General features: G+C 45.4%; 1 protein-coding gene across 2 annotated transcripts; it reads left to right on the top strand.

The window, feature by feature from the left end:
* The first annotated feature begins 308 nt into the window (after positions 1–308).
* Positions 309–24,418, top strand: FANCI (FA complementation group I). 2 transcript variants are annotated; one of them, XM_082061497.1, is made up of 37 exons: positions 309–443; positions 578–650; positions 1,596–1,726; positions 2,137–2,293; positions 2,375–2,432; positions 3,012–3,053; positions 3,549–3,672; positions 4,595–4,680; positions 4,846–4,978; positions 5,238–5,330; positions 5,803–5,939; positions 6,732–6,912; positions 7,508–7,595; positions 8,149–8,279; positions 8,940–9,010; positions 9,952–10,066; positions 10,456–10,578; positions 11,665–11,733; positions 12,976–13,077; positions 13,866–14,045; positions 14,139–14,260; positions 14,646–14,810; positions 15,356–15,535; positions 16,836–16,999; positions 17,413–17,489; positions 17,938–18,054; positions 18,812–18,863; positions 19,464–19,591; positions 19,720–19,788; positions 19,913–20,000; positions 20,306–20,487; positions 21,128–21,184; positions 21,265–21,324; positions 22,033–22,119; positions 22,649–22,744; positions 23,295–23,420; positions 24,241–24,418. In XM_082061497.1, exons 1-37 carry the CDS (start codon positions 360–362, stop codon positions 24,304–24,306), a joined length of 4,014 nt encoding a protein of 1,337 aa, XP_081917623.1. In that variant the 5' UTR covers positions 309–359; the 3' UTR covers positions 24,307–24,418. The 2 variants fall into 2 exon arrangements, with proteins under 2 accessions (XP_081917623.1, XP_081917622.1); XM_082061496.1 differs by having other exon boundaries at positions 20,303–20,487.
* Positions 24,419–24,517: the final 99 nt, after the last annotated feature.

The following is a 24,517-nucleotide window of genomic DNA, read 5'->3' as shown; positions in this document are numbered from 1 at the left end:
ACACCACCCTGCACCCCACGTTTCTGCACCCCGCACTGCCTGCACCCACAGCGCTCTGCATGCCGTGTGCCTGCATCCCAGGCTGCCCTGCATCCCACGTATCTGCACTGCACGCTGTCCTACATGCTGCACCCCACACTGTCCTGCACCCCACACGCTTCGACCCCAGGTGTCTGCGGATTGCGGGACTCGAACCCGTGATCTCCGGGGCGGCCGGGAGCGGCGGCAGCGGCCGGTGGCGGGGAAGTGAGCGCTTGGGGGCGGGCGCTGTTGCCCGGGTGACGGGAGGGCGCTTCCGGGCGGGAATTTCGGGGTGACGGAATTGAGGGCGGCCGCGTTGCGGGCGGCTCTGCGGCACCATGGCCCAGCGCATCCTGGAGCTGGCGGCCGAGGAGGCCCCGGAGCGACTCCAGGAGGCCCTGCAGAGCCTGGGGGAGAGCGAGGTGAGCGGGAGCCCCGCGGGCTGGGCCCTGTGTGCGGAGGAGCGGGGGGTGTGCGCTGCCGGGCCCTGTCAGCCGGGCGGAGGCGGCTTCTCCTCGGGCGAGGTGCAGCTCACAGCATCCCGTTCTCTTTGCAGCTGGGCGACATGGTGACAAGGCAGGCCCTGAAGGGGAGGGAGACGGCAGCTTTGCTAAGAGGCATCTTCAAAGGTGGGTGATGTCTGAGCTGCGCTTTGCGGGGCGGGTGGGGAGGAGACTGTGGCCCCAGCCGTGCTGGTGGCCCATGGGCTACAGGCTGGCAGCACAAAGCCGTGTCGTTTTTATAAGAACCAGCCAGTCAGAGATGTCTCAGGGAAATGGGACACCCAAAAAGAGTTAGGGGCAAATAGCAAACCAGATTAATGTATTTGTAATGAACCTGTTGTAAGTGGGCTTTACTTTCAGGAGCCCTTAGGTACCTTGGAGCAGCACTGAGCTGGCCAGTCGAAACTTAATTACCAAGCTGATTCTTCTCAACATTTTGATACTTCCTGATCTGGGGCAGCAGGTTGAGTGAACCACAGGGTGTGATAACAGCGCTGAGTGCTCCAGCTGTTTTACGCAGGAGGCTCTGGTCTCCTGTGCTCTGTTTTTTACCCTGTTTCCCCAAAAATATGATAGGGTCTTATATTAATTTTTGCTCCAAAAGATGCATTAGGACCTACTTTCAGAGGGTGTCTTATTTTTCCATGAACAACAATCTACATTTATTCTTGAACAAAAAATGAACATTTATTCAAATATAGTCATATCATCACATTCTGTCACATCTGTCGTGCTGCATTCTATTGCCAATTAATTTTACTTCTTCACATGTATAGCTGCCTGGACACTATTTAAATTGACTTTTTATGAACTGTAACTAGGGCTTATTTTTGGAGCAGGGCTTATATTTAGAGCATCCTCAAAAATCCTGAAAAGTCATGCTAGGGCTGATTTTTGGGGTAGGTCTTTTTTTTTGGGAAGCACGGTATCTGTTTTGTCAGATAAATAAAATGGGGACTTGCTGTCAGGTGACAGTTTAGCCCTGCTGATTTCCTGTTTACCAACATGTTGTTACTTAAATAACTTCTTATTTTTCCCCATTCTTTGTTTTCTTTATTTCCTCATTAAAAGGCTCCCCTTGTTCCCAGAGAAGCGGTGTTCTCAGGAGGCTTCAGGTTTACAAGCACTGCATCCCGTTAGTGGAGTCAGGGGACCTGAATTTGGGCAAGGTGTCTGAAATCATAGGACTGCTGATGCTGGAGGTAGGAGCTCCTTTGGGCTGGCTTTCCTGGGGTCTGCTGGGTATAATTTCATATGTAGATTGAGATACTTCACTAGGGCACTGAGGAAAATGAGTTGTGTCTTGTCTATGGATCTGCATTGGGCTAAGTTGGCTGGTCTTGGAATTTGCGTTGTGTGTGTAAATGTGGTTATCATTGGATATTTAGTTTTAGATTCAGAACTCAAAATCTATAATTATATCAGCTTGATTGACCGCTCAGTTCTATAAAAAAACATATGAAACAGAGGTCTTGGGGCTGAATTCTCCTGTTAGGGGAATATATCGCTGTAAGAAATATTGTCCTTTGCTGGGTTTTGGTGACGGTTTGGACGTATGTGTGGAATTCTCCCATGCACTGCCCAGGTTCTTTCATGTTGCATCTTCTCCCAGGCTCGCCAGCTGCCAGGCCACGCATTGGCTGAACTTGCCACCCTGTTTGTTGATGTTGTTAAAGGCGGCAGCCTGTCTAATGGGAAATCCTTGGAGTTGTTTTCCACTGTTCTCACTGCACTGGCCAGTCTGAAGGAGAACCTGGCTTATGGGAAAGGTAACCCCTTTCAGTTCCTTCTCCCCAGCCTGTCCCCCCTTCCTCTGGAATCAGCTCCTAAAAGCCTTTTGCTTTTTTCAGGTGAACTGAACGGGGAAGAGTTTAAGAAACAACTGATAAACACCCTCTGTTCGAGCAAGTACGTACATCTCTGCCAGCTCCACCATGCTTTAGTCTGTTTAAAAATCAGTCAGTGCCTAGTCCTGTTTGGGCCTTTTTCAGAATTCCCCGTGACACCCTACAGACACAGTGAGAGGTAAATCTACAGTTGCTGGGTGTGTCTGTAGCCCCGACAGTTATGTGGCAAAACTGTTTCATGTTTTGCTTTGAAAAAGATCATGATAAGCTGGACAACACCGTCTTTCCTGTTCTATCATCTTTGATTCTGTGCCCCCTGTGACAGCACGTTCTCTGGCTGGGAGGGCAAGGGGACAGTGTGTCCCTATATCTTGTAATAGTGTTCTGTGAACTGGTCTCAGGAAGCTCTTGTTTTTATTCCTTTCTTGGTTATTTGTTATTGTGGGGACAGGGGCAGTTTGGAGCCTAAGTCTGAGTGGGTAGGGTGGTGGTGGTGACTTCTGGTGGAAAATTGGCTTCTAATTTTAATATCAGAATGTAACAGGGAAATGGTGACACTGAGTAATTGTATATGAGGAGGGAAGAGATAAGCAACAATTCTGCTTGCTTTCAATTTTCCAGTATGTTCTTGTTTTACCAGGTGGGATCCTCAGAGTGTGATACATCTTGCCAACATGTTCAGGTAATTAATTTTCCCTTTAACTTCAACATTTTCTTGTGCTGCAGTTATGACCACATCCTATTTCACATATAGTTTGAGGCAAGTATGATTAGTAGGTCTGAACATACCAGGCCAAGCCCCATGGATGTTTGAGTCCATGAACATCCACATTGGATCCGTCTGGATACAAACCACAGCTGGGCAAGCATGCCTCAGAGACTGGGCATGGAATTGTGGGTTTTGTTCCATGTGCGTGAGCCTTGGCAAATTAACAGTACATTAATGAACAAGCATAATGTGAGGGAGATCTAAGCACTGAAGGTTGAAGAGTATCCTGGGACAGTGGTAGGGTATGGAGGGATCTGTCGGAACTGCTGCTGGTGAGGGTTTGGGGATCACTTGCTGCCTTGTCTGTTCATTAGGATTCTGTTTATTTATAGCCTGGGTTTGCTGTGGGATTCTGAAGCAAATTAGTGAAAATTATTAAATGATTAGGGTATATCTTTGATTCGACAGGGATATTCCGCTATCGGGAGAGGAGCTGCAGTTTGTGGTGGAAAAGGTCCTTAGGATGTTCTCCAAATTAGACCTGCAGGAAATTCCCCCTCTGGTCTATCAGCTGCTGCTGCTTTCTGCAAAGGTAAAAGCTCCTGGGAGCTGGCCTCCCCCTAAGCATGTGCCATGAGAAAAAGTGTACGTACAGACTGAGCTATAGGCTGGATTTTGGAGAGAATTCTGATTGTTCCCAAACTGTGCTGTGGGGAGCAGAACACAGGAGGATATCAGTAGTTTGTTGGGTTTTTTTCCTCTAACTCCCTCTAGCCTGAAGAACTGAATGCTCAGAGGAAGATACAATCTTGATCTTCCTTGTGGGGAAAGAAGGAAACCTTTGGGAAATAAAGGATGAGCACAGACCTAGCAGACAGCAGAGAGGATTGTGGGTTTTGGTGTTCTTAAGTGTGGTTTTGCTCACTCTCTGTGGTTTGCACACTGTAATAATAGCTCATGCAGTGTGACCGTCTTCTGGCTTGTAGCCTGACTTATACTGGAAATGTCTCAACTCTTGTGGTTCTCCTTCAAACAGAGGTTGCCAGTGACACCGCTACTCTTTGACAGGGTGGTCTGGCTCTTTTGATTGCTGCATTCATGACCAATTCAATGCCAAAATCATTCAGTCAAGACAAATTACATGTGTGTTATAGGAGGTCGTTTAGGTTCACTGGCCAAAATGGAAAGTTAGGTTTAAGGTTAGGAGTTTGAATGCCTCCCTAATTGATTATAACATGCAGGATTCTTTCTAATTAATAATAACTTTTAAAAAAGAATAGATGGGAGCTTCAGCTTCTTCCAGCTCTTCAATAAGAGCAGTTAAAGGAAACATGTAAACTAAACCAGCATCACTTCATCTGGAAATGAACCACACAGGAGCCCTTCCACACCTCAGTGATTTATGAAGGGAAATGAAGAACACCATGACATTTGTAATTGGTGTGGGAGTAGAGTGCAGTTCTCTGGGATACTGCAGTCCCTGCAGTGCCTTAATGTAATGTCCTCCCTTGTAGGGCAGTAAGAAGACTGTTTTAGAAGGAATAATCAGTTTTTTCAATGAGTTGGATAAGAGACAAAAGGAAGAACAGAGGGTTCCACAGTAAGTTATTTCTCTGTTGTCACCTTTATTACCAGCTGGGTATTTGTAGTCACCCTGGTCCTGCCCAGGGCTCCTTCAATTTAAACTGTGAAACCAAGTTTCTTAGTACGTAAGAAATTATTTATGGTATTAGATGCCTTGTTTTTCCTCTGATAAATCTTACAGATCAGTGGACCTTAAGGTAGCCACAATGCCCCTGGACCAGCTCCGCCATGTGGAAGGTACCGTTATTCTCCATATCGTTTCTGTTATCAACCTGGATCAGGACCTAGGCAAGGAACTAATCAGACTTCTAAAGGTACGGCAAAGATGGGACAGGCACAGCTGTTGAAAGTGTTGAAGCAGAGTTTTGAAAATCAGCTCAACTGGTTACTTTTAGAAGGGATTTAATAATTTTTATAATCACAGTCACGTTCAATTTAGCAAGTGCTATGATATGTTTGAAGAGACATGTCCCTTTCTGCACCACAACAGCAGTGTGATATGGGCCTGACAGCTTCGTGGGACTCTGCAGTTGAAGACAAAGAGCTCTCTGACTGTTGCTTGCTCTCTCCTAGGCTGAGCAACAAAAGGACCCTGGCAGAGCCCTGTGTCCCTTCAGTGTGGCTCTTTTGCTGTCGGTTGCAGTAAAACACAGACTGCAGGAGCAGGTATGTGGCTGATAAGATTGTAAAGAACTCCCTTGTAAAGGAAAGGAAGCATGGTTAGGTCATAGTCCCATCAGAATTAGGCTGAAAATGGTTTCAGGATGCTCCTGGGGAGGCAGTTAGATCATTAGTATGCTGTATTTTACTGAACACTATAAAAGACCCCAGAGCAATGTCAGAATTTTCCAGAGTTGTGGTACCTGTGGATTGGTACTGTAGGATAAGAATAAAAGAAATGTCTTAGTTTTTAAATGTTTTGGCTCTGTGATGGCCACCTGAAATGCCTCTGGCAGCAAATTACTCTCCTTGAGGCACTTAATGAGGTTGGTGTGTTTGTCCTGAGAAAGAAGTGAGTTAAGATTTTTGGCAGGCTGTATTGAAACTTGTGCTCTGGCTTTTACTGGAACATGCCCAAAACTATAAAGGTCCCATTTGAAGGATCATTTCCTCACACTCAATGATTTTTGTGTTCCAGATATTTGATTTATTGAAAACATCAATCACAAGGAGCTGCAAGGACCTGCAGTTCCTTCAGGCCTCCAAGTTCCTGCAAGATTTGTTTCCTCAACAGTATGATGTAACTGCTGTAATTCTGGAAGTGGTAAAAAATAGGTGAGTTGTTGCCACATGCTGCAGAATTCACAACGGGATTTGTGAGGGGGAGACTTTTAGCCTCACTAGAATGCTCTGGGGTGCTAAATACTGTTGACCAGGTGCTGGCAGGGAACAGTATCAAAATCCAAAGGTTTTATCACTGTTTTATATTTACAAATTAAAAACCAAAGCACAACTATATAAATCTGCCCCCTCCACCCCAAATCTCAGCATCTGGTGGTACAGAGGACTAAACTGACCAGGGCCCTCTCTGTTTCTTACTGGTAAAGCAGCTGACGGTGTGAGTCATGCTGCCAACTGTAGTTTGTGTTCTGATCAAGGGATGAGTGACAGGTTCACTGTTTTCTTCCCCCACATGGTTAGTCCTTTAATCATCCCGTGGGACAGGTCTGTTATCTGTCACCCACTGTCCTTTAATCTGAGGAGAGGCCTTCATTCCTCTTCTGTCCTCTCTCTGACTTGAGGATCTCAGGGTCAGTAGGATTTTTGTATACCTTGACTGTAGAATACTGTCATATTTAGATCAGACCTCAGTGCACATCATTCCCCATAGTGAGGAAACCTTTAGACTGCAGAACAAGGACTGCAAGATTTGTTGTGCTGAGCACCTGTCCCTCAGCCTAAAGACAGTCTTGGGGCTGTGAGGGGTGTCATCTTCCCTGGAGTGACCAAACATCGCTGCTTTGGACCCTGGAATGACTGTGCAAGATTTTGCTTTAGACTGCTCTAATCTAAACCTTTTCTGTGACTAAGTTGTTTCTTTCTGGGACCGTTTAATGTTTTCCTCAGTGCATTTGGCTGGGACCATGTTACTCAGGGCCTGGTGGATCTTGGCTTCAGCCTAATGGAATCATATGAACCAAAAAAGCCCTTTGGAGGAAAAACTGCTGATACCAGTTCTGGCCTTTCAAAAATGCCAGCCCAGCAGGCTTGCAGACTGGGAGCGAGTATCCTGCTGGAAACGTTTAAGGTACTATATGTTTTGGAGAAGGCTGGGGTTTTTTTTGGGTGGGGAGGACTCTGTTCTTATTCTCTCTTGGTAAATGGTGTCAAAGCCTTGCCTGCTGTATCCATCATGAGTGTTTTACAAACAGTACTAGATTTAGTCTTCTGTTTGCCCCTCTACATCTAGAAGAGGCTGTCCTAATAAAGACCTAACCCTAATCTGTTCCACCTGCTGTGATACTTGTGTAATCCCTAGTACAGTTTCCAAGAAACTGCAGAGGAGGTAGAGAAATTCAGTGGTACAAAAAAAATCTGTCAGAGGTGAGACTGAAACCAGCATCTTCACTGAAGTGATAAATTTGCATCCCACAGAGGATCTGACCCATTATGTTCCGAGTATACTGTGTGTCTCTCTGATGTGCTGGTTCTGGTCGAACTGGAATGAAATCTGAATTGGTCTATGTGAATTTAGCTGAAAAGGGGATTTCTGGCAACCAGTCCCAGCTTACCTGTCAGATCTGGATTTGCTTTGCACTGCACAATGCATGTGCTCTGAGGTACAGGAATATCTTAAATTTATGTAGGTTTTGATTTTTATTTATTGTTCTTTCTCATTTCAGGTTCATGACCCCATCAGAAGTGATATTCTTGAGCAGGTCCTGAATAGAGTCCTTACAAAAGCAGCGTCTCCTGTCAGTCACTTCATAGGTAATGGAAAAAGGAAGAAATGTGTCCTGCTCTGTGGACACTCAGAATGTAGTTTCTCAGAACAAGTTCCTGCTGAAGTGACCTGAAGCCAAGAAAAATCAGTTGTTCCTTCCCCTCTTACTGAGGTGCCAGCTGCATCAGATTACCTTGTATTCGTCGCAGGTGAAAACATGTTTGCAGGCAGTTGCCATGGAACAGCTGACGCACAAAGAGTTCGGATCCATCAGTCAGTACCTTGTTACGCGTTCCTGGCCTTGCTTTCCTCCTTGTCCTTGGGCAGGTGCTTAGGAGTTTCTGGGGCTGCAGAGATGCTGCTGCAGCCTCTTCTCTTACACCTCAGTGCCCTCTGGTGGGGTGAGGCCCTGCAGCCGGGTTGTGTTTTACACTGTGTGCCTACAGCAGAGCTCAGATTTTTGCTGCTGAGCCTATCAAGACCTCTCCGTGTAATGGAAGAGCTTTGATTATTCTGTAATTGTTATCTATAAAGACATCTTTTGCTCTGACTTTTCTGGCCACTTGGCAGCAGCTGCTCTTTTGTCATTTTATTTTTCAGACTTGCTGTCCAATATTGTTGTGTCTGCTCCTCTTGTGCTTCAGACTTCATCCTCCAAAGTCACAGAGACCTTTGACAATTTGTCCTTTCTACCCATTGACACAGTGCAAGGGCTCCTCCGGGCAGTACAGGTAAAGCTTTGCATTTCTCCGTGAATATCCTTGCTAGTTTAGTTCCAGTGACAGCTCTAGGCCACAATTATATGCATGATCTAATAACCCTTCTCGTAAAATAAACCTTCGTACTCTGCTGTAGGTTGTTCGGTGTAGCATGGAACTGTTGTTCAAGCATGGATTTGCATGTGCCCTCTAGCAAAAAGCACATGGTGCGGTCTGGCATGGTATTGAAACTGCTCTGTGCTGACCTTTCATCTGGAAGATGCCCAGATGCTGTGCAGCATAGAAAATTAAATATACAGTGTTTAGCTGAACAGCTGTAGCTGTCATGTTGATTTTTCTCCTTCCAAGCTCCATGTCAATATTTCTTTTTTCTTGGACTGAGATATTGTCCTGGCCTTAAACTTTTACCTGCTTTGTCCAATCTGAGCATAACAGTTCTTTCCCCAAATGCCTGCACTGTGTCCGCAGTAACATGCTAAGGTGTCTCACTGCTACAGCTCTCTGGGTTTAATTTTATATTGTTTTGAAATGGTTTGGTTCTCCTACTGTACTGATGACAGTATTGGAAATGCAGGGCCAGATGGGCCTGAGGAAGATGAGCTCATGTGCCCCAAGGGCTTGGCATGTCTTAGTGCTTTTCTATCCAAAGTATTAATATATTTTCCTTTCCAGCCTCTGCTCAAAGTCAGCATGTCAGCGAGGGACTCCCTGATACTTGTTCTCCAAAAAGCTATATTTTCCAGGTAAGCTTGGAAAGGGATTCTTTGAAAAGATTTCTAGAAGTCATTTATGTTATTGTAGCAGAAGTATTTTTTGTTGGTTTTGGCTAAGTGTTTTCTTACTATGTTCTTCCTGTAACCAGGCGATGACATCTCCTACCTCTTTAGCACAGGGCTGTAATACAGTCACAGCTCTACCCACTGAGATATGAATCCCAACTCCAAGATCAATGGGGTTTGGAAATTCAGAAGGCAGGTGGGAACTTCAAACAAGTAGGCAAAATTAAAACCAATTTCAACATGTGGCTACACAGCTGAGTACATCCAGATGCTAGGGAGAGTCTGGAAGGAACCGCTGATCGGAATGTTGAGCTGCCACCTTCCCTCTGATGCTTTACAAGGAGATAGAGAAGCAGGCCTGTTGTCTTGGTAATGCTTTGAGCAAACCATCCTGCTGCCTTCATAATGCGATCGTAGACTGGATTTTGTTGGGCAGTGGCTGCCTGGTTATGAACACAGAATTAATAATTCAGGATTATTATTCAAGGCAAGAGACTTGACTTTGGGAAAGACTTGGGGGTTCAGTGAGCAAAGCAAAACACCAGCTTTTTGTGAGGAATATACCAACTCTGAGAAGAGCTCTGTGAGACGCTCCCATTCCAGTTTTCAGGGGACATTTAGTGCTTGCATCTCAGCCTGGGACTCTCCCTCGGTGCGAGCGTTGTGAGGGCAGAAAGGAATTTAATGTTGTGAGAGTGCAGACCAAAGGAGTTCCCAGCAAACCACCAAGCTCCTCACTGCCTGGGACTGTGCTGCCCTCTCAGGGAACAAAGGCCTGCTGGGCCCAGTCACCCTGTGTTTGTGTACCCTTTTTCATTACCAGGTTTATAGTGTATAATATTTCCTTCTGGGCACCTTGCTTCCATTTTTTTCTTATGCTTCTCTTTTCTCCCCCTGACTCACAGGCAGCTTGATGCTCGTAAAGCTGCAGTTGCTGGCTTCTTGCTTCTGTTAAGAAATTTTAAGATTCTGGGCAGCTTGTCCTCTTCCCAGTGCAGCCAGGCCATTGGTGCCACTCAGGTAAGTGCTGTTCTGCAGTCCCTGGTGTGGATATATGAGACAGTCTCATGTCTAATATGCGCTGTTCGAAATCACTCAAGAGTGGAGTGTTTCCCCAAAACAGAAATATATCTTCAGTAAGGGTTAGTCCTGGAAGGAAAGCTTTGGGAAGTGCAATTGGCAAAGAGAAGCTGGGGTAGGGATGTTACTTTCTAGAGTTGTTCTTTCTTACATCACCAGTATTCTGGGGAGCATTTATGCTGCTCCATGGTGATGATGACGAAGAACCTGGCAGCACACTAAGGACTATTTCAGTGATTGTTTAGGGGCCAGGTACCTTATCACCTTGCTTATGTGTTGTGATATTTGAGAACTGTAACCAGTATAATGTGACTAATATTCCCTCTCAGGTCCAGGCAGATGTTCATGCCTGCTATAATTCTGCAGCTAATGAGGCCTTCTGCCTGGAAATCCTGGGCAGCCTGAGGCGATGTTTGAGCCAGCAAGCGGATGTTCGACTCATGTTATATGAGGTAAACATGATTTCTTCAATCTGCTTTTAAACAGCCACTAGTCTGGTTCTACTGTAGCCCCAGGTAAATAGTGATCACTTTATCGTGGAAAACAACCTATCATCTCAGTTACATTCTACATGGGACACATGTACCAAGGACTACTTGAGTTTTTTCAGTCCTTCTGCTTCCTTTTATTTTGGACCATTATAAGCCCAAAGATATATTGATGTATCTTCCCCATCTCATGCATTGCTTAAGAACAAAAATGCATCAAAATTTCTCTTCGTGTGGTGCAACCTGGGAGACTGGAAGCATGTCTGATGCCCAGTGAGGAGGAGTGTTGTTACAGGCACTGGATTTAAGCAGAGTTGCTGGGAGTTAAGGATGGGCTTCAAAGAAAACTCTGACTGGACAGTATGGGGAAGCATCTTAAAGGCTGCATCAGGGATCCATCTTTTCCTTTTGCAAGTTGCTATAAAGCCTTGTCTGTCCCTTAGATTTCTTGTGACAAATGGCCTAATATAAAGAGCCATTTTGGGGTACCTATCTTAGCTCCCAAGGTAACCATGGGGTACCACCTTGAGAAAACCAAAATCTCAGGTCAGAGAGATTTGCTTCCTTCTTGACTTGGTTGGACTGACCTTTGGTGAGCTGCAAGTGTTCGTCACTGTAGCTGTAAGACTTGTGCTTTCTTTATCCATCCACTGAGTTTTCTCAGTATGAAAGATCTTTTTTTTTCCCCTCCTACAGTTTCCCCACTGTCTTGTTTTGCCTTTGAAGCAGGATTTCACAGTTTGAAGTTGGATCTAGTGCTAGTGTTAGATAGCAGCGAAAGTCACTCTGGGCTTGATGCCACCGCTGCTAGGGAGATACAGCTTGTCAGAGGGCCCTTGTGAGGAAATTCATACTCTTTCTGATTAATACCTTCTTTGTGTGGTGCCTTTGCTTTGCCAGGTATGGGGTTTTACACTGAGCACATTGTTACTTCCTTATGGTTCCTTGCAGTGCCAAAGCGTCGTTGCTGTCGTATGACGCCAGTTTGTTATGCATGTGCTTAATTTTCTTTGTTGTGTAAGCCAACTTGTCCTTCCTTCCTGTCTTCAGGGTTTTTATGATGTCCTTCGCAGGAACTCCCAGCTGGCCAGCTCTATAATGGAAATGCTCTTGTCCCAGGTAAGTACTGCTCTGTGGCGTGGCTGCAGAGACCCTAAGAATTCTGCATTGCAACCAGTATAGCAAGCAATCCAGTTAAAATATTGGCAAAATAGTTCTCCCTTACACTGGAAACATGTTTAAGTGCTGTAGCACCTCTATAATGAGGTGTTCAAATCCTTGCCATATTGAGAGAGCGGACTGGGTAAACGTCTGGAGACTGCTTCATATCCTGTCACAGGGTGGAAGAGAAGGGAGCTCTTGCAGCCCTTTCCAGCCCTTCAGTTCTGAGATGCTGTGAGAAGCGTGATGCCCAGAGAAGTGCTTTGTGCACTCCCTGTTCCTCAGCAGTGTGCAGCAGTTACCCTCCCATGCTTCCCCAACGATGTGTGCTGACACACTAATTATTATTGCTGTCCTCCCATTGGGACAATACCCAAGTCCATGTGGGATCAAGGAGGATTAACTCATCCCCCAACAGTGTTGCTCATGGCAACAAGACAATCACATTTCCTCAATCCATTGGACAGGCTGTGCTTTCTTTGAGACAAGTAATTTTCTTCCCTTTAATCATCCGTAGAGTTCATGCTGACTAATTCCAGCTTTCCCATGACAGTATAGGGTCTGAGAAGGGAATATGAACAGAGCAAAGGCAGCTTTTGGGAAGGAGCAGAGGGCACTAAATGGGGACTTGGTGTAAATGTATAAAATTGCATTGCATCATTGTATGTATAACCTTCCCTATTTGGTTGTGATCCCATCTCAGAACTCAGAGTTTATCTCCTTCCAGTGGTGTGCCAAACAGCCATGATTTGGCACAAGCATGGTCTCATGGATTTGTTTTAGTGCCAAGTGTAGCCTCCATAACTGTCTGTGCCCTTAGGCTGGGAAGCTGGATGCCATAACAGGGTCAAGTGTTAAGGACGGATGACAGGCAACAGGAGCAGTTACCTCTGTGGTGAGCAGCACTGCAGATGAAGCACAAGTGATGCCGTGTGTTGAGGCAACACAACAGCCAGTGGTCAGATAAACTTGTTTTAGGGCAGTGATGTGCCCTCGCTGAGAGGTACATAGGCAACTCAAGAGATTATTTTAATTACTAATAGAGCAGATGGCATGGCTCAGGTACATGTACCATTATCATAGGTTCAGTTTTCCCTCTGTAGAATGGAGTACAAAGATTATCATATTCTGTATTGAAACAACCTAAGAGGCTCAGTTACCAAGTAACTGGTTATTTTTATTTCTTGTTTTCTGTGACAGATAAAGCAATATTACTTGCCCCAGCCAGACCTCCTGCCTCCACTGAAACTTGAAGGATGTATTATGGCTCAAGGAGATCAAATCTTTCTGCAAGAACCACTGGTAAGAGCTATACTGGCTGGCCACAGCTGCAAGCTCATCTGTTTCATAGCATTTCAGTTGTGCTGCTACGTTGTGTTTCTTCAGCCTCTTCTAGCCTGCAGCAAGTATTTTAATAACAGCAGAGCAGGCAACCCACCCCTGCCTCAGGCTGTCTATTAGAGCTCCCTTAGCAAAGTGGTTTGGCGAACCTGTGTGAAAAATGCTCTAGAACAGCGTAGTTCTGTTACCCTCTGTTGAGCTCACTGTTTTTTCTTTTTCCTCCTTCAACTTAATTCCACATAAACCAGTCATGCAGTGTGCATGTAGCAGGGGGAGGAATCCGCCCTTTGACTTGCTCCTTTTATATTGTTGGAAATGAGACCTCAACGATTCATTGGATTTCCAAGGGAACAAACCAAAATTCATCATTTTATTTTGCCCTAAGGAAGCTTCTGTGCTATGCTGCAGTAGCATAGCAGAAAGGGAGCAAACACTTCAGCTGGAGTGAGAGCCCTTTTGGAAATCCCCTGTCCATCTCCTTCAGCAGTTGAGGGAGCTGGGTTGAGGGAGCAGCGGGAGTTAAGCCTTGTATGGGCAAGCTCAGGCAGAAACACTGAAGTTAGAACTGGGTAGCTGTGTGTAGGACTACAGAGCTCCTCATTCTGGGAAGGAGGAATGTTCTTGAGACTTACATGAACCTCTGAAGGCAGCTGTGGCTCTTTGCATCCATAATTGTCTGGCCTGTGTCCACTTCTGCCAGTGAGCTCCAGCTACAAGGCTGAGTGTGACTGTGTGGCTGCTTCCTTCAGGCCCATCTGCTCTGCTGTATCCAGCACTGTCTTGCCTGGTATAAGAGCACTGTGCATTTGTGCCAGCAAGCTGAAGATGACGATGAGGAGGAGGATGTGGGATTTGAGCAAAACTTTGAAGACATGCTAGAATCTGTCACACGGCGAATGATCAAGAGTGAGCTGGAAGACTTTGAACTGGTAAATCAGGTTTTCAGTGTGACGCAATGGAAGAATAACTGACTTCTTGTCAGGTTTTGAAAAGATTTTTCACTTGTTTTCTTTACCTCTTAGGATAAGTCAGCAGATTTTTCTCTGTCTTCTGGTGTTGGTGTAAAGAATAACATCTATGCCATCCAGGTGATGGGAATTTGTGAGGTCCTGATTGAGTACAATTTCAACATAGGGAATTTCAGGTAAAACATCAAGTCTTACCTTGTGCTATGCTGTGCCTAGCTCTTTGGAGTACAGGACACAAACTCATTGCAAGCACAGGGTAATAGTGCCAACACAGAGTCAGAATGTTGTTTTCTGAGCATGCACCCCTTGTGGCACAGGCATTCAAAGAACCTTGGGAGTGTCTTCCTTTTGAATGTCATGTGTTGTGAGAGATGGGATGTGACATTTTGTAGAAGAGCAAGTCAAGGAGAAATGGATGAGTTATGCACTGCTAGGGAAGCAGGGAGATGTCTTGTGTCATGGTTTTATCATTTAGAAAGTGTCATTTGGCAACTGAAGCTTCAAATGGGAAACTCTAAGGCTGGATTTTCTCCATTAATACTTTCTACTACTTTATTGCAGTAAGAACAAGTTTGAGGATGTCCTAGGCTTGTTTACATGTTACAACAAACTCTCTGAAATCCTGAAGGAGAAAGCCGGAAAGAACAAATCTACCTTGGGTAACAAAACTGCACGGAGCTTCCTGTCCATGGGTTTTGTATCTACTCTGCTCACAGCTCTGTTCAGGTGAGAAACTCTCATTATCTGGAGAAGGTTTAAGGCCTATTCGCAAGCTGCTTTTGTGGTGCCTGTGTGCTGGCTGTCTTGTGCACCACATAGGCAGTGCAGGCATTTTCATTTCCGTGCAAAGCATGCATGGTAACAGCATTTGTCTGGATCATTGTAGTCCAGGCAGGAACTGTAGCGGTTCAGCTCCTGGTATTGACAAACCAGCTTTCCTGGACCTTGCTCATGACTTGTAAGACCTTGGAGAATCTCTGTTCTTCCAGTCCCTGGCCATTCCCAGACAACAAACTCCAGTGTTAGAGCTCCAGTCCTCTATGAATCAGAGACAGATGTCAATCTGAACATGTCTGTTAGTATATTCAGCGAGGCTGGTAGAGCTCTATCCTCTGAGTGTTCACTACAAGCTACCAAAACAAAGGGTCTTTCCACCATGAATTCAGCTAGTGATTTTTATTCGTAAATGCATATTCAGGTTTTGAATCTAGGCCATCCCCACGCTTTTTCAGTGCATCCTCAGTTCTCTGACAGTGCTCTTGATTCTTCAGGGACAATGCCCAAAGCCACAAGGAGAGTCTGACAGTTCTGCGCTCCAGTACAGAGTTCCTGCGCTATGCTGTCAGTGTAGCTCTGCAGAAAGTGCAGCAGCTGGAGGAGACAGGACAGACTGATGGACCAGATGGACAAAATCCTGAGAAGATGTTTCAGAACCTCTGCAAAATCACACGGTGAGTCACTGTGGCACGTGAAGCCATCAGCCTTAATCAGCAATGCATTTTGGGGATTTTTGATTCTTAGGTAGGGTTTTGGAAGAAGAATGCAGTCTATAACTGTTTCAAACTGTTATTTTTACTGGGTTGAGATCATTGCCTTTCTTTGCTCCTGAGAAATCAAGTGGAGGCACTGCAGTTTCTGTGCCAGGGTGAGTGATACAGCTCTAATAACAGTACTTGGCCTGGAAGAACCAAACGCCATTAAACTCTCATTTTCAGCCTCTTTCTGATTTTTGGGTCATCACTCATTGTCACAGAGGAGGTAGGATGGTTACAGGCTGGATTCTTGAGGCCTCTGGGCTTCAATGAAGTTAAAATTCACTTTTAGCTCCAGTATAAAACAGATGTAAGAGGGACACAAGCTTTAGAAAACATTCGTTTAGGACTTTTGCAAGTCCTTTGGAAAACCCAAGAATGTTAAGCATCTAAATGTCTTTAGGATCTAGGTCATATCTGCATGTGGTCTTTTCAGATCCCAGTCAGCAGAGAGCACAAAATGCAAATTACCGCTGCCATGAATAATGCCCGTTTTGTGTCTCGACCCAAATAATAGAGACTGTTTTTGTTGCAGTCGTTAGGACTACATGTGAGCTACACGTTTTGTGTGATTGGACGTTGAAATAGAATAAGATCATCTGTGCAGGCAACAGAACTAATGAGAAGAAAGGAGAGGGAACAAAAAAGGGAAGAAGTGGGCTTAGGGGAGAAGGAAAAAGATGTTTGCCTACAAACAGAAAAGCCTTCTTTGGGCCAAACAATTTTGCTTTCTTCAAAGCTTCTCACTTCACTTTGCCTGCCTTTACCTTTCTTATTTTATTTATATAGAGCCCTATAGAGATATCTGACATTTCACAGTTTCAAACTGCCAAGAGACAAGCTCTTTTTGTCACTGACAGATCTGACACCAGTGGTCAGTGTTTGGGCAGTCTGAGACAGAGGAAAGCCAGGTGGAAGAAATGAGTGTATAAAGATGGACTTGAAATGTGATTGGAAGGTCCCTTGGCATCTGGAAAGAATTAAATTATTTAGCTGTGCAGGAAGAATGCAGTAGCTATTTTGCTGACACTGAAACAAAATCGTCTTAAAAATGGATCTCTTCTCCCTCCACTTTCCTATAGGAAAAAGACCTTCCAATTTAGTTATATTAAAAACACAACACTTAGAGTAGAACCTGTGATTAGCACTGTCGTATTTCTTGCACTGTGCAGCCAGTGTTACTGGAGTGTGTGGTGTTAACTCTTCTCCCATCCCCTAGGGTTCTGCTTTGGAGGTACACATCAGTTCCCACTGTTGTTGAAGAGTCGGGGAAGAAGAAGGGCAAAAGCATTTCGCTTCTGTGCTTGGAGGGTTTGCTGCGGATCTTCAACACGGTGCAGCAGCTCTATGCTGCCAGGATCCCCCAGTTTCTACAAGCCCTGGGTAGGCACACGGGACAATTCCATTTTGGTTTCCAGCCGTCGTGTTCCAGCCCATGTGTGGGCAGTCAATAAGCCAGTGCTCTTTGCCCATAACTAAGGAGAGGGGTCTGCTCCTCATCTCTCAGTAACAAGGTGGGCTTAGTAGTGTTGATTTGCACACCAGAGACAAGTTCCAGAGATATCTTTACCTGCTTTTATAGAACTTCTGGTCTGTCAGCAGAGGATAGTTGGAGTCTGATATAGCATTTGCCTATTCGAAGTTTGCCTTTAACACATTTTTGTGCTCACCATGGTTTTTCAGTCTGTATTCCTTCTCTAGCTGTGAGCAGTCTCAGTCTTTCCCACTTTTGGAAAGAAATCCTGTACTGTGCTCTTGGCATTTAGCTTTTTTCTGCACCTCTCTGTCTCTGCCAGATATTACTGATGGTGACGCAGAAGAAACGGATATTAATGTCACAGAGAAAGCTGCCTTCCAGATCCGACAGTTTCAGGTAAGTACCACTGTGTGCTGCAAGTGTTCCAAAGCACTGGTAATTCTGGCAGACAAACACTGCTAGCTCTCTGTTACTTGACCACGGGATTGAGTATGCGATAGCAACTGTGACCCTGGCATTTTACAAAAGTTTCTGATCCCTAAGGAAAGTTTTTTCAGGGTGCTGTGCAGAGACGGATTGAAGTGCACTTTATTTACAGAACTATAGGGTCCTTCAGTGCAGCATAAGCTTAGCCGAGTATTGTAAAAGTCACACTGAATCACATGTGGGCCGCTATGTAAGCACTCATAACAAAAACCAGCTCTTACTCTTAAGAAGAGTCCTCTTTTTATATTATTTGTCATTCTCCTTGCTGCTGATTCCTTTATCTGCTGCAGCTTCTTGTTATTTGCTTCTTCAAATGACCTTACAACAAGCATGCACGCTCTTTCCTTCCCATGATCAGAGGTCTCTGGTGAACCAGTTCAACAGTGCTGAAGATGACTTCAACTCCAAGGAAACGCAGTCACTCATCACAGTTCTCTCCACTTTGTCCAAACATCTCGATCCAGCCTCTCAGCAGGTACTTCACAACCTTCATGGACTGGCAGGGCTGGGTGTTGTAGCTATGGGTGAGGGAAGAAGATTATCTGATTGGGTTGACATCTGAGGGCTCTGACACGTGTGCATGTTCTGCCTTCTCCTGCAGACCCCACTGTGTCAAAGTGACAGTTGTTACCTTGTCAAGCATTCTCTTGTCACACGCCTGCAAGGATAGTTGAGAACAAGTTGTCTTCCCACCCTACTCCTGCACATTCTGATCCTGCCTTTGGCCACCCAGAGTCTGAACGACTTGTTCTCCTGAGCAGGGACTCCTAACAGGGCCTAGATGTGGTGTGGCTTCTACATGGAACAGAGCCAAAAAAGGCCAGCAGACTTGTGACCAGTCCAAACTGGCCAAGTGCCCAATTCCTTCCATTTAAGGAGACATTTTCTAAAGTGGACTAGAGGTGCCCCATTTTTACAAGCTATTGACTGCACTCAAGGTCTGCCAGAAGTCTGGAGTCATAATTTACTTTAAATTAAATGGAGCTTTTACTCTGTCCAAGGGAATGTATAGCCATTCCCCTGTCCTGGATCTCAGCTTTTCATTTTTTAGTAGGCTAAGTGTCTCTTATGGAACTTCACAGAGCGTGACTGGGTGCCTTTCTGCCAGAACGGGACTCTGCTGGTCTCCCTTTTCTGTTTTTTGGGGGGGTTTGTTTTTGTTGTGTGTTTCTTTTATTATTATACTTTGAATTCTGTTTCAAAGCCATAACATCTTTTCTCCTGTTATGCAGTTCCTTCAATTCCTGACTTGGACAGTGAAAATTTGCAAAGAAAATGCTCTTGGTAAGTAAGCTTTGGGGAACACGTTTAGACGTGATGTGACAGGTCTGATATTAGACCCATAGATGCTCCGCTGTTGTCTGTCCTGGTTTTACCTCTTTGTCACAGGTACAGTCAGGTCCCATTCTGTGACAGATTGCCATGACGTTGTGGTCATTAACACAAGTATGAGGGAAGAAACTCCATCTCTATAAACATTAGCATCGCTGAAGAAAGAGAAGCCACACTTACTTGACTTTTCTCCCTAATTATTTAGCACTTACGTTGCTCAAATCTGGGTTTATATTCTAGAAAGATATTACTCTTGCCAGAGTTTTTATTGCACTTCCTCAGTGCTTCTGGTCATCATTTTTCTGTGAGCTGAGGGCTCCAGTGTGCCATACCTCCCTTTGGAGTATATGTGATGCTCGATGTCGTCAACTCTGCTTTTGTAACTGCAGTATTTTGATAGGATTTTCATCTACTGCCAATCATTTCTGGGAATGCAGGCTATTCAATCCATACTAAATATGAGACTTTTCCTCACTGGATGTCTAACATTCCTAAGTAGCCAGGGGAGCTCCGCACCTGCTAATGCATTGTTTTCTTTTCCCTTCCCCACAGAGGATGTCGCTTGCTGCAAAGGTTTGCTGTCTCTGCTCTTCAGTCTCCATGTTCTGTACAAGAGCCCCGTCGGTCTGCTGCGTGAGCTCGCACAAGACATCCATGCTTGCCTGGGAGACATAGATCAGGTATGATGCAGAAGCAGCCTAACTCTTCACCACTTAGTGGTGTCAGGGCAAAACTGAGCACATCGCTGGTGCAATTATGTGACAGCAGCTAAAGTTTTACAAGAATTTGCTTTCTCTTCTCTGACCAGGATATGGAGGTGGAGAGTCGATCCCATTTTGCCATAGTGAATGCCAAGACTGCAGCCCCTACTGTCTGTGTGAGTCAAAACAGTGTGTACGGAACAACCTGTAGTGTCCAGGGCTACTCTGCTGCAGTGGCTTGTAGATTCCTGTTGTGCCAAACTCCTCCAAACCCCTGTTTTGTTGGTGTTTCTGTCTTAGCTGCTGGTTCTGGCTCAGGCGGATAAGGTCCTTGAAGAGGTGGATTGGCTTATCAAGAAACTCACCAGTCTGGGATCAGATGCATCAGGTAATAAAAGTGGTCTACTTCTTACTGTTACACCTTTGTCAAAAACAGATGAAGATAGAGAGCAAAAAGACATTTTGTGATTTTGAGGTAGCAGCATCTGAGGGCAGGTTAAACTCTCTCTTGAGCTGGTTCCACATGAACAATGTAGAATAGTGTTGTCACACAATCCCTCCAGTTATTATTTTCCCTGTGCCACACTGGTGCTTTGTGCACCAGATGCAAAGGTGGTCTCGTGTCCCTCCCACCTGCCTAATTGGATTCATTAGAGACCCATTCACCAGGTATTCATCTCTTTCTTCTAGAAGACTCTTCTCAGGCATCAAACCAAAGCCAGGCTCTGGAGAAAGGTGTAATTCTGCAGCTGGGAACTCTGCTGACAGTTTATCATGAGCTGGTACAGGCAGCACTCCCTGCGGGGAGCTGTGTGGACACGCTGCTGCGAAGCCTCAGCAAGACATACGCAATTCTCACCTCCCTCATCAAACATGTGAGTGCTGCTCTGCTGACAGTGGGATGTCAAAACTTTTTCCCTATCTGCTACAGCAAGCTCACAGTGACCCCTGGCAGCAGCTATGCTCAAGACTGGGCTGTTGATCTCTTGCAGGAGTCAAGTCCTTATTCTGTTGGCTTTTGTGCCCTCAATTTTGAGACCTTTCTGCAGCAGTGATAGTCTTATCAGTGGAGATAAAGGAAAGCTTCTCTCCAGCCAAATTTGGCTGTGTGTAGCTTGGAGTGGCTCTTCCCGGTGTATCATCTAGGTTCCTCTGTACGCAGCCGTGTGCCACAAGGAACAGCACCAGTGATGTTCTCACAGCAGTCAGCCATCCTGACGTTGCCACTCATTCCCATCTAAGACTTGAAGCATCAGATCTGAGGGTGCTGGACCCTGAAAACAGGCCCGTGGAGCTAACTTGAGTCAAGGCAGTGAATACCCCAGAGCTTTCTCGCAGCTCTGGAATGCAGACACGGAATTTGGGATATAGCAAACCACTGGGGAGGATGGTTCTTGCAAATCCTGCCCTCCCCATTGTGCTGCTGGATGAGCTGCTTTGAACCGTGCCTGGAAGTACAGGTTCCAGGATGGGAACACCACACCTAGAATAAATTCTCTTATGTTTTCCTTGCAGTATATCCAAGCTTGCCGCAGCACCTCGAATACAATTCCAGGAAGGCTAGAAAAGCTGGTGAGTGTGAGCAAATTGCTGGAGGAAATGGCTCATGGCCTTGAGTTGCAAGTAACACCAACCTCTCTGCTTCTTTGCAGGTGAAGCTCTCGGGTTCCCATTTGACTCCACAGTGTTACTCATTCATTACGTATGTACAGGTAAGGCCTAAATTAACTGTGGCAAAATCCCAATCTATCTGATGCCGAGTTGTGTATCAACTATAGCACATGGGCACCTTTGGGGATTATCAATCTTCTTGACGTGACTTGAGTTTCTTATAGTTCAAGCTTTACTATGTCAAATAATAGTATAAGACATTTCAGCAGCACTGGGACTGAGCACGCTGATTTCTGCTTGGGCAGGGAAGGAAGAGTGCTTGGGGAGCTGGGTTTTAGTTGAGATTTTTTTCCTTCTGTTTACGTGGGGTTTTTTTGATGAGATTAATACTGCTGTTAACCACAGTGGCAAATAAAGGTTAACAACCCCGCAGGCATCCCAGTGTAAAGTATGTGGGTGCCAAAGACTGCAGGGCTGAGGATGGGATTCAGCTGTTTAGATAGGAACTGGGTGCTTGAGTGAGAACCACAGGAACTGCAGAACAGAGATGGCATATTGGGGAAAGCGTAGTGGTGTGCAGAACTACCACTCCTGGGGACTTCTCACACGTACATATTTCTGAATGTATAAATTATGAAATGAATTTTTCTTTCCTTCTTTTTTTGAGATTACCCTCAATTTCATCCTTCTTGTATCGCTGCTTTCCTGTCATCTAGCTTGTAATGCTGTCAGCTGGCCAGAGCCTTACTTGGCTGGCCTTTCCTCCCTGCTGACCCTCTAATGCCACATGTTTTGGCATCCTCCTTCAGAACATCCACAGTGAGAGCTTAAGCTTTGCAGAAGAGAAGAAAAAGAAGAAGAAAGAGGGTGAAGCTGCTGCGGTCTCCACAGCCATGGTAAGATTGACTCACTCCCTATTGGAACATGGGCTGTATTTGAACTTGGGATCATATCTTAAGGCTTGTGTTACCTGATGGCTTCTTGTAGGTTACCAATGACAAATTGTCATTTGGGCCTTTAAGTAAAAATCAACTTTATTCTGCCTTAACTTCAGTGAAAAGTCTAAAAAAACCCCAACAAAATAAACAAATGAAAAATCCAACCAAAAGCCACCTTCACTTAATGCAGCTTATAAGCTCGCAGACATGAAACAAAGATTAAGTCTGTCTTGTCTGGTATTTTGTCAAGGCTTGGTGGGGCAGGACTGGTACGGAACAAGGTTACTTGAAGAGACTTTGCTGAACTGGAGCGACTGTGGTTTTTATGTCATGCTACAGCATCATGTTTTTTGGGGGGAACTAAGCTGCTGATACAGGCTCTACCTTAGTGCCGTAGCTGGGATGCTTGTTAGTGATGACATTTCAAGGGAATTTTCAGGCTGTTCACTTCCAAATCTGATCTTTTGCCCTCCTTTCTGCATTTCAGGCTAAGGTGCTTCGGGAGACTAAGCCAATCCCAAATCTGATTTTTGCAATAGAGCAATATGAGAAGTTCCTTATCCATCTCTCCAAGAAATCAAAGGTAATGCACAGCGGAGCTCATCTGTGACCTGAATTCAGCAGACCAGTGGCAGGGTGAAGGGCTATTGCTGTTCCAGTTTTTAAAATCTCCATTGCTGCTCAAATTAGGAAAGTGTAAGGACATCACCACTCTCCCAGCCTTTGCCCAAGCTCCTGGTCCAACATGACAGGATTGCTGGCACACTGGGGGGGGTCAGTGGCACAACCACCTGGGACCAGCACTGGACGGGTTCTGGTTGAGCAGAAACTTAACCACCTAATGCCAGCTTTCCTCACCCCACTTCCCCAGGCTGTTTCATAAACAGAAGTGTACCACAGTGAGGTCTTGACTACACGAGAGTGAGAATAACTTGGCTTTTAGGAAAACATAAGTGGGCCACTGCTTTGCATGGGGCAGGTGCTTTTTCACGTAACCTTTTTCTCCAGTCCTGCATAATTACTGTGATTGACTCAGTCTCAGTGCTGTACAAGGGATTAGGCAGAGTAGAAAACTAAACTAAGATGCTAATGGTATATGTCCTCTCCTCCTGGTGTCACCTTGGCTGCTGCAGGTGAACTTGATGCAATACATGAAGCTAAGCACCTCCCGGGACTTCCGCATCAACGTGTCCATGCTGGACAGCACCTTGCAGGAGCACAACACAGAGGATGCTGAAAACGAGCCAGACAATGACCAGGTCAGAACTCATTTAGCTGCTTTTACCAACAGGTTCCCCCTCTTTTGAGGCCAACTGTATTGTGAGCGGTGCAGGTTTATGTGAAATTAGGACAGTTTCTCTTCCTCAGGTTAGCTCTCACTTTAAGCTGATACAAAGGAGTGAACAGTTACTTAGGCTAACATCCCCTACACTCCACTCCCCTGCCTTAAGTGACCTTTATTTCCATCTGTATCTCTGGTCTTAGGAAGTGAGACTGCTCTTAAGGCCAGGTTGTTGGCCTTAGCAAGTAGAGAGGTCTATCTACGTTACCTCTGAGGTAACTGGCTGCCCGGGATCAGATCATGCAATGTGGTTTGGCATCCTGGTTAACTTTTGTAGATAAACAGCTGGCAGGGCAAACTCTCCAAGGAATCATTCTCTCTGAACCCATCTCCTCTACTAGACAGTGCTGGTGAATGTAGCACAACCTGTGCTGGATTCAAACAAACAGACAAAAAAAAACCTACACAACAACAATTTACTTTGCTGATTGTCCAGGTTTTTATTGGTGCTTCTGTCCATATTTTCCTGAGTGTTTCAACAAACCAAAACCCAGCAGAAACAGCCCCTCTTCTGTGCCACTGTTAATCTGTGGGCTAAGTTACAGCGTGAATTGGGAGGGGCCACAGGGAAAGTCTCAGTGGGTGAGAGGAGTCCCATATTCACATCATTTTGTTAGGGAAAAAGAGCTAAATCCTGTTCTGCTCATCTGGTTTCTTGCTTTAGATAAACATTCCTTAAACTAGCCCCACAAAAACAATCACAGTCTGTACTGCTACTCTCTCCATCCCTTCTCCAGAGCTGCACAGCAGAGCAGACAGATGAGAACCAGGAACCCAAGAAGAAGAAACAGCGAAAAAAATAAAGCTGCTGCTGCTGCTCCCTCCTCCCAGTGCCTCCCAGGGCTCACCTTGACTTTGGAGATGGTTTGTTGTTTCTCTTGCCAAATAAACACTTATGACTTCTTCCTTTGTGCCCATGGGTGTGCAAGCAGTGATTCTGGCCTTTGTATCAGGTTTTACAGCTAGCTGCTGCCCTCAGACACACTACGGTTAAGATCTCCTTCCCCAGAAACA

The sequence above is a fragment of the Streptopelia decaocto genome (genome assembly GCF_964273445.1).
Source record: "Streptopelia decaocto genome assembly, chromosome: 9".
Lineage (NCBI taxonomy): Eukaryota > Metazoa > Chordata > Aves > Columbiformes > Columbidae > Streptopelia > Streptopelia decaocto.
This window is presented reverse-complemented; position numbering and strand designations above follow the sequence as displayed.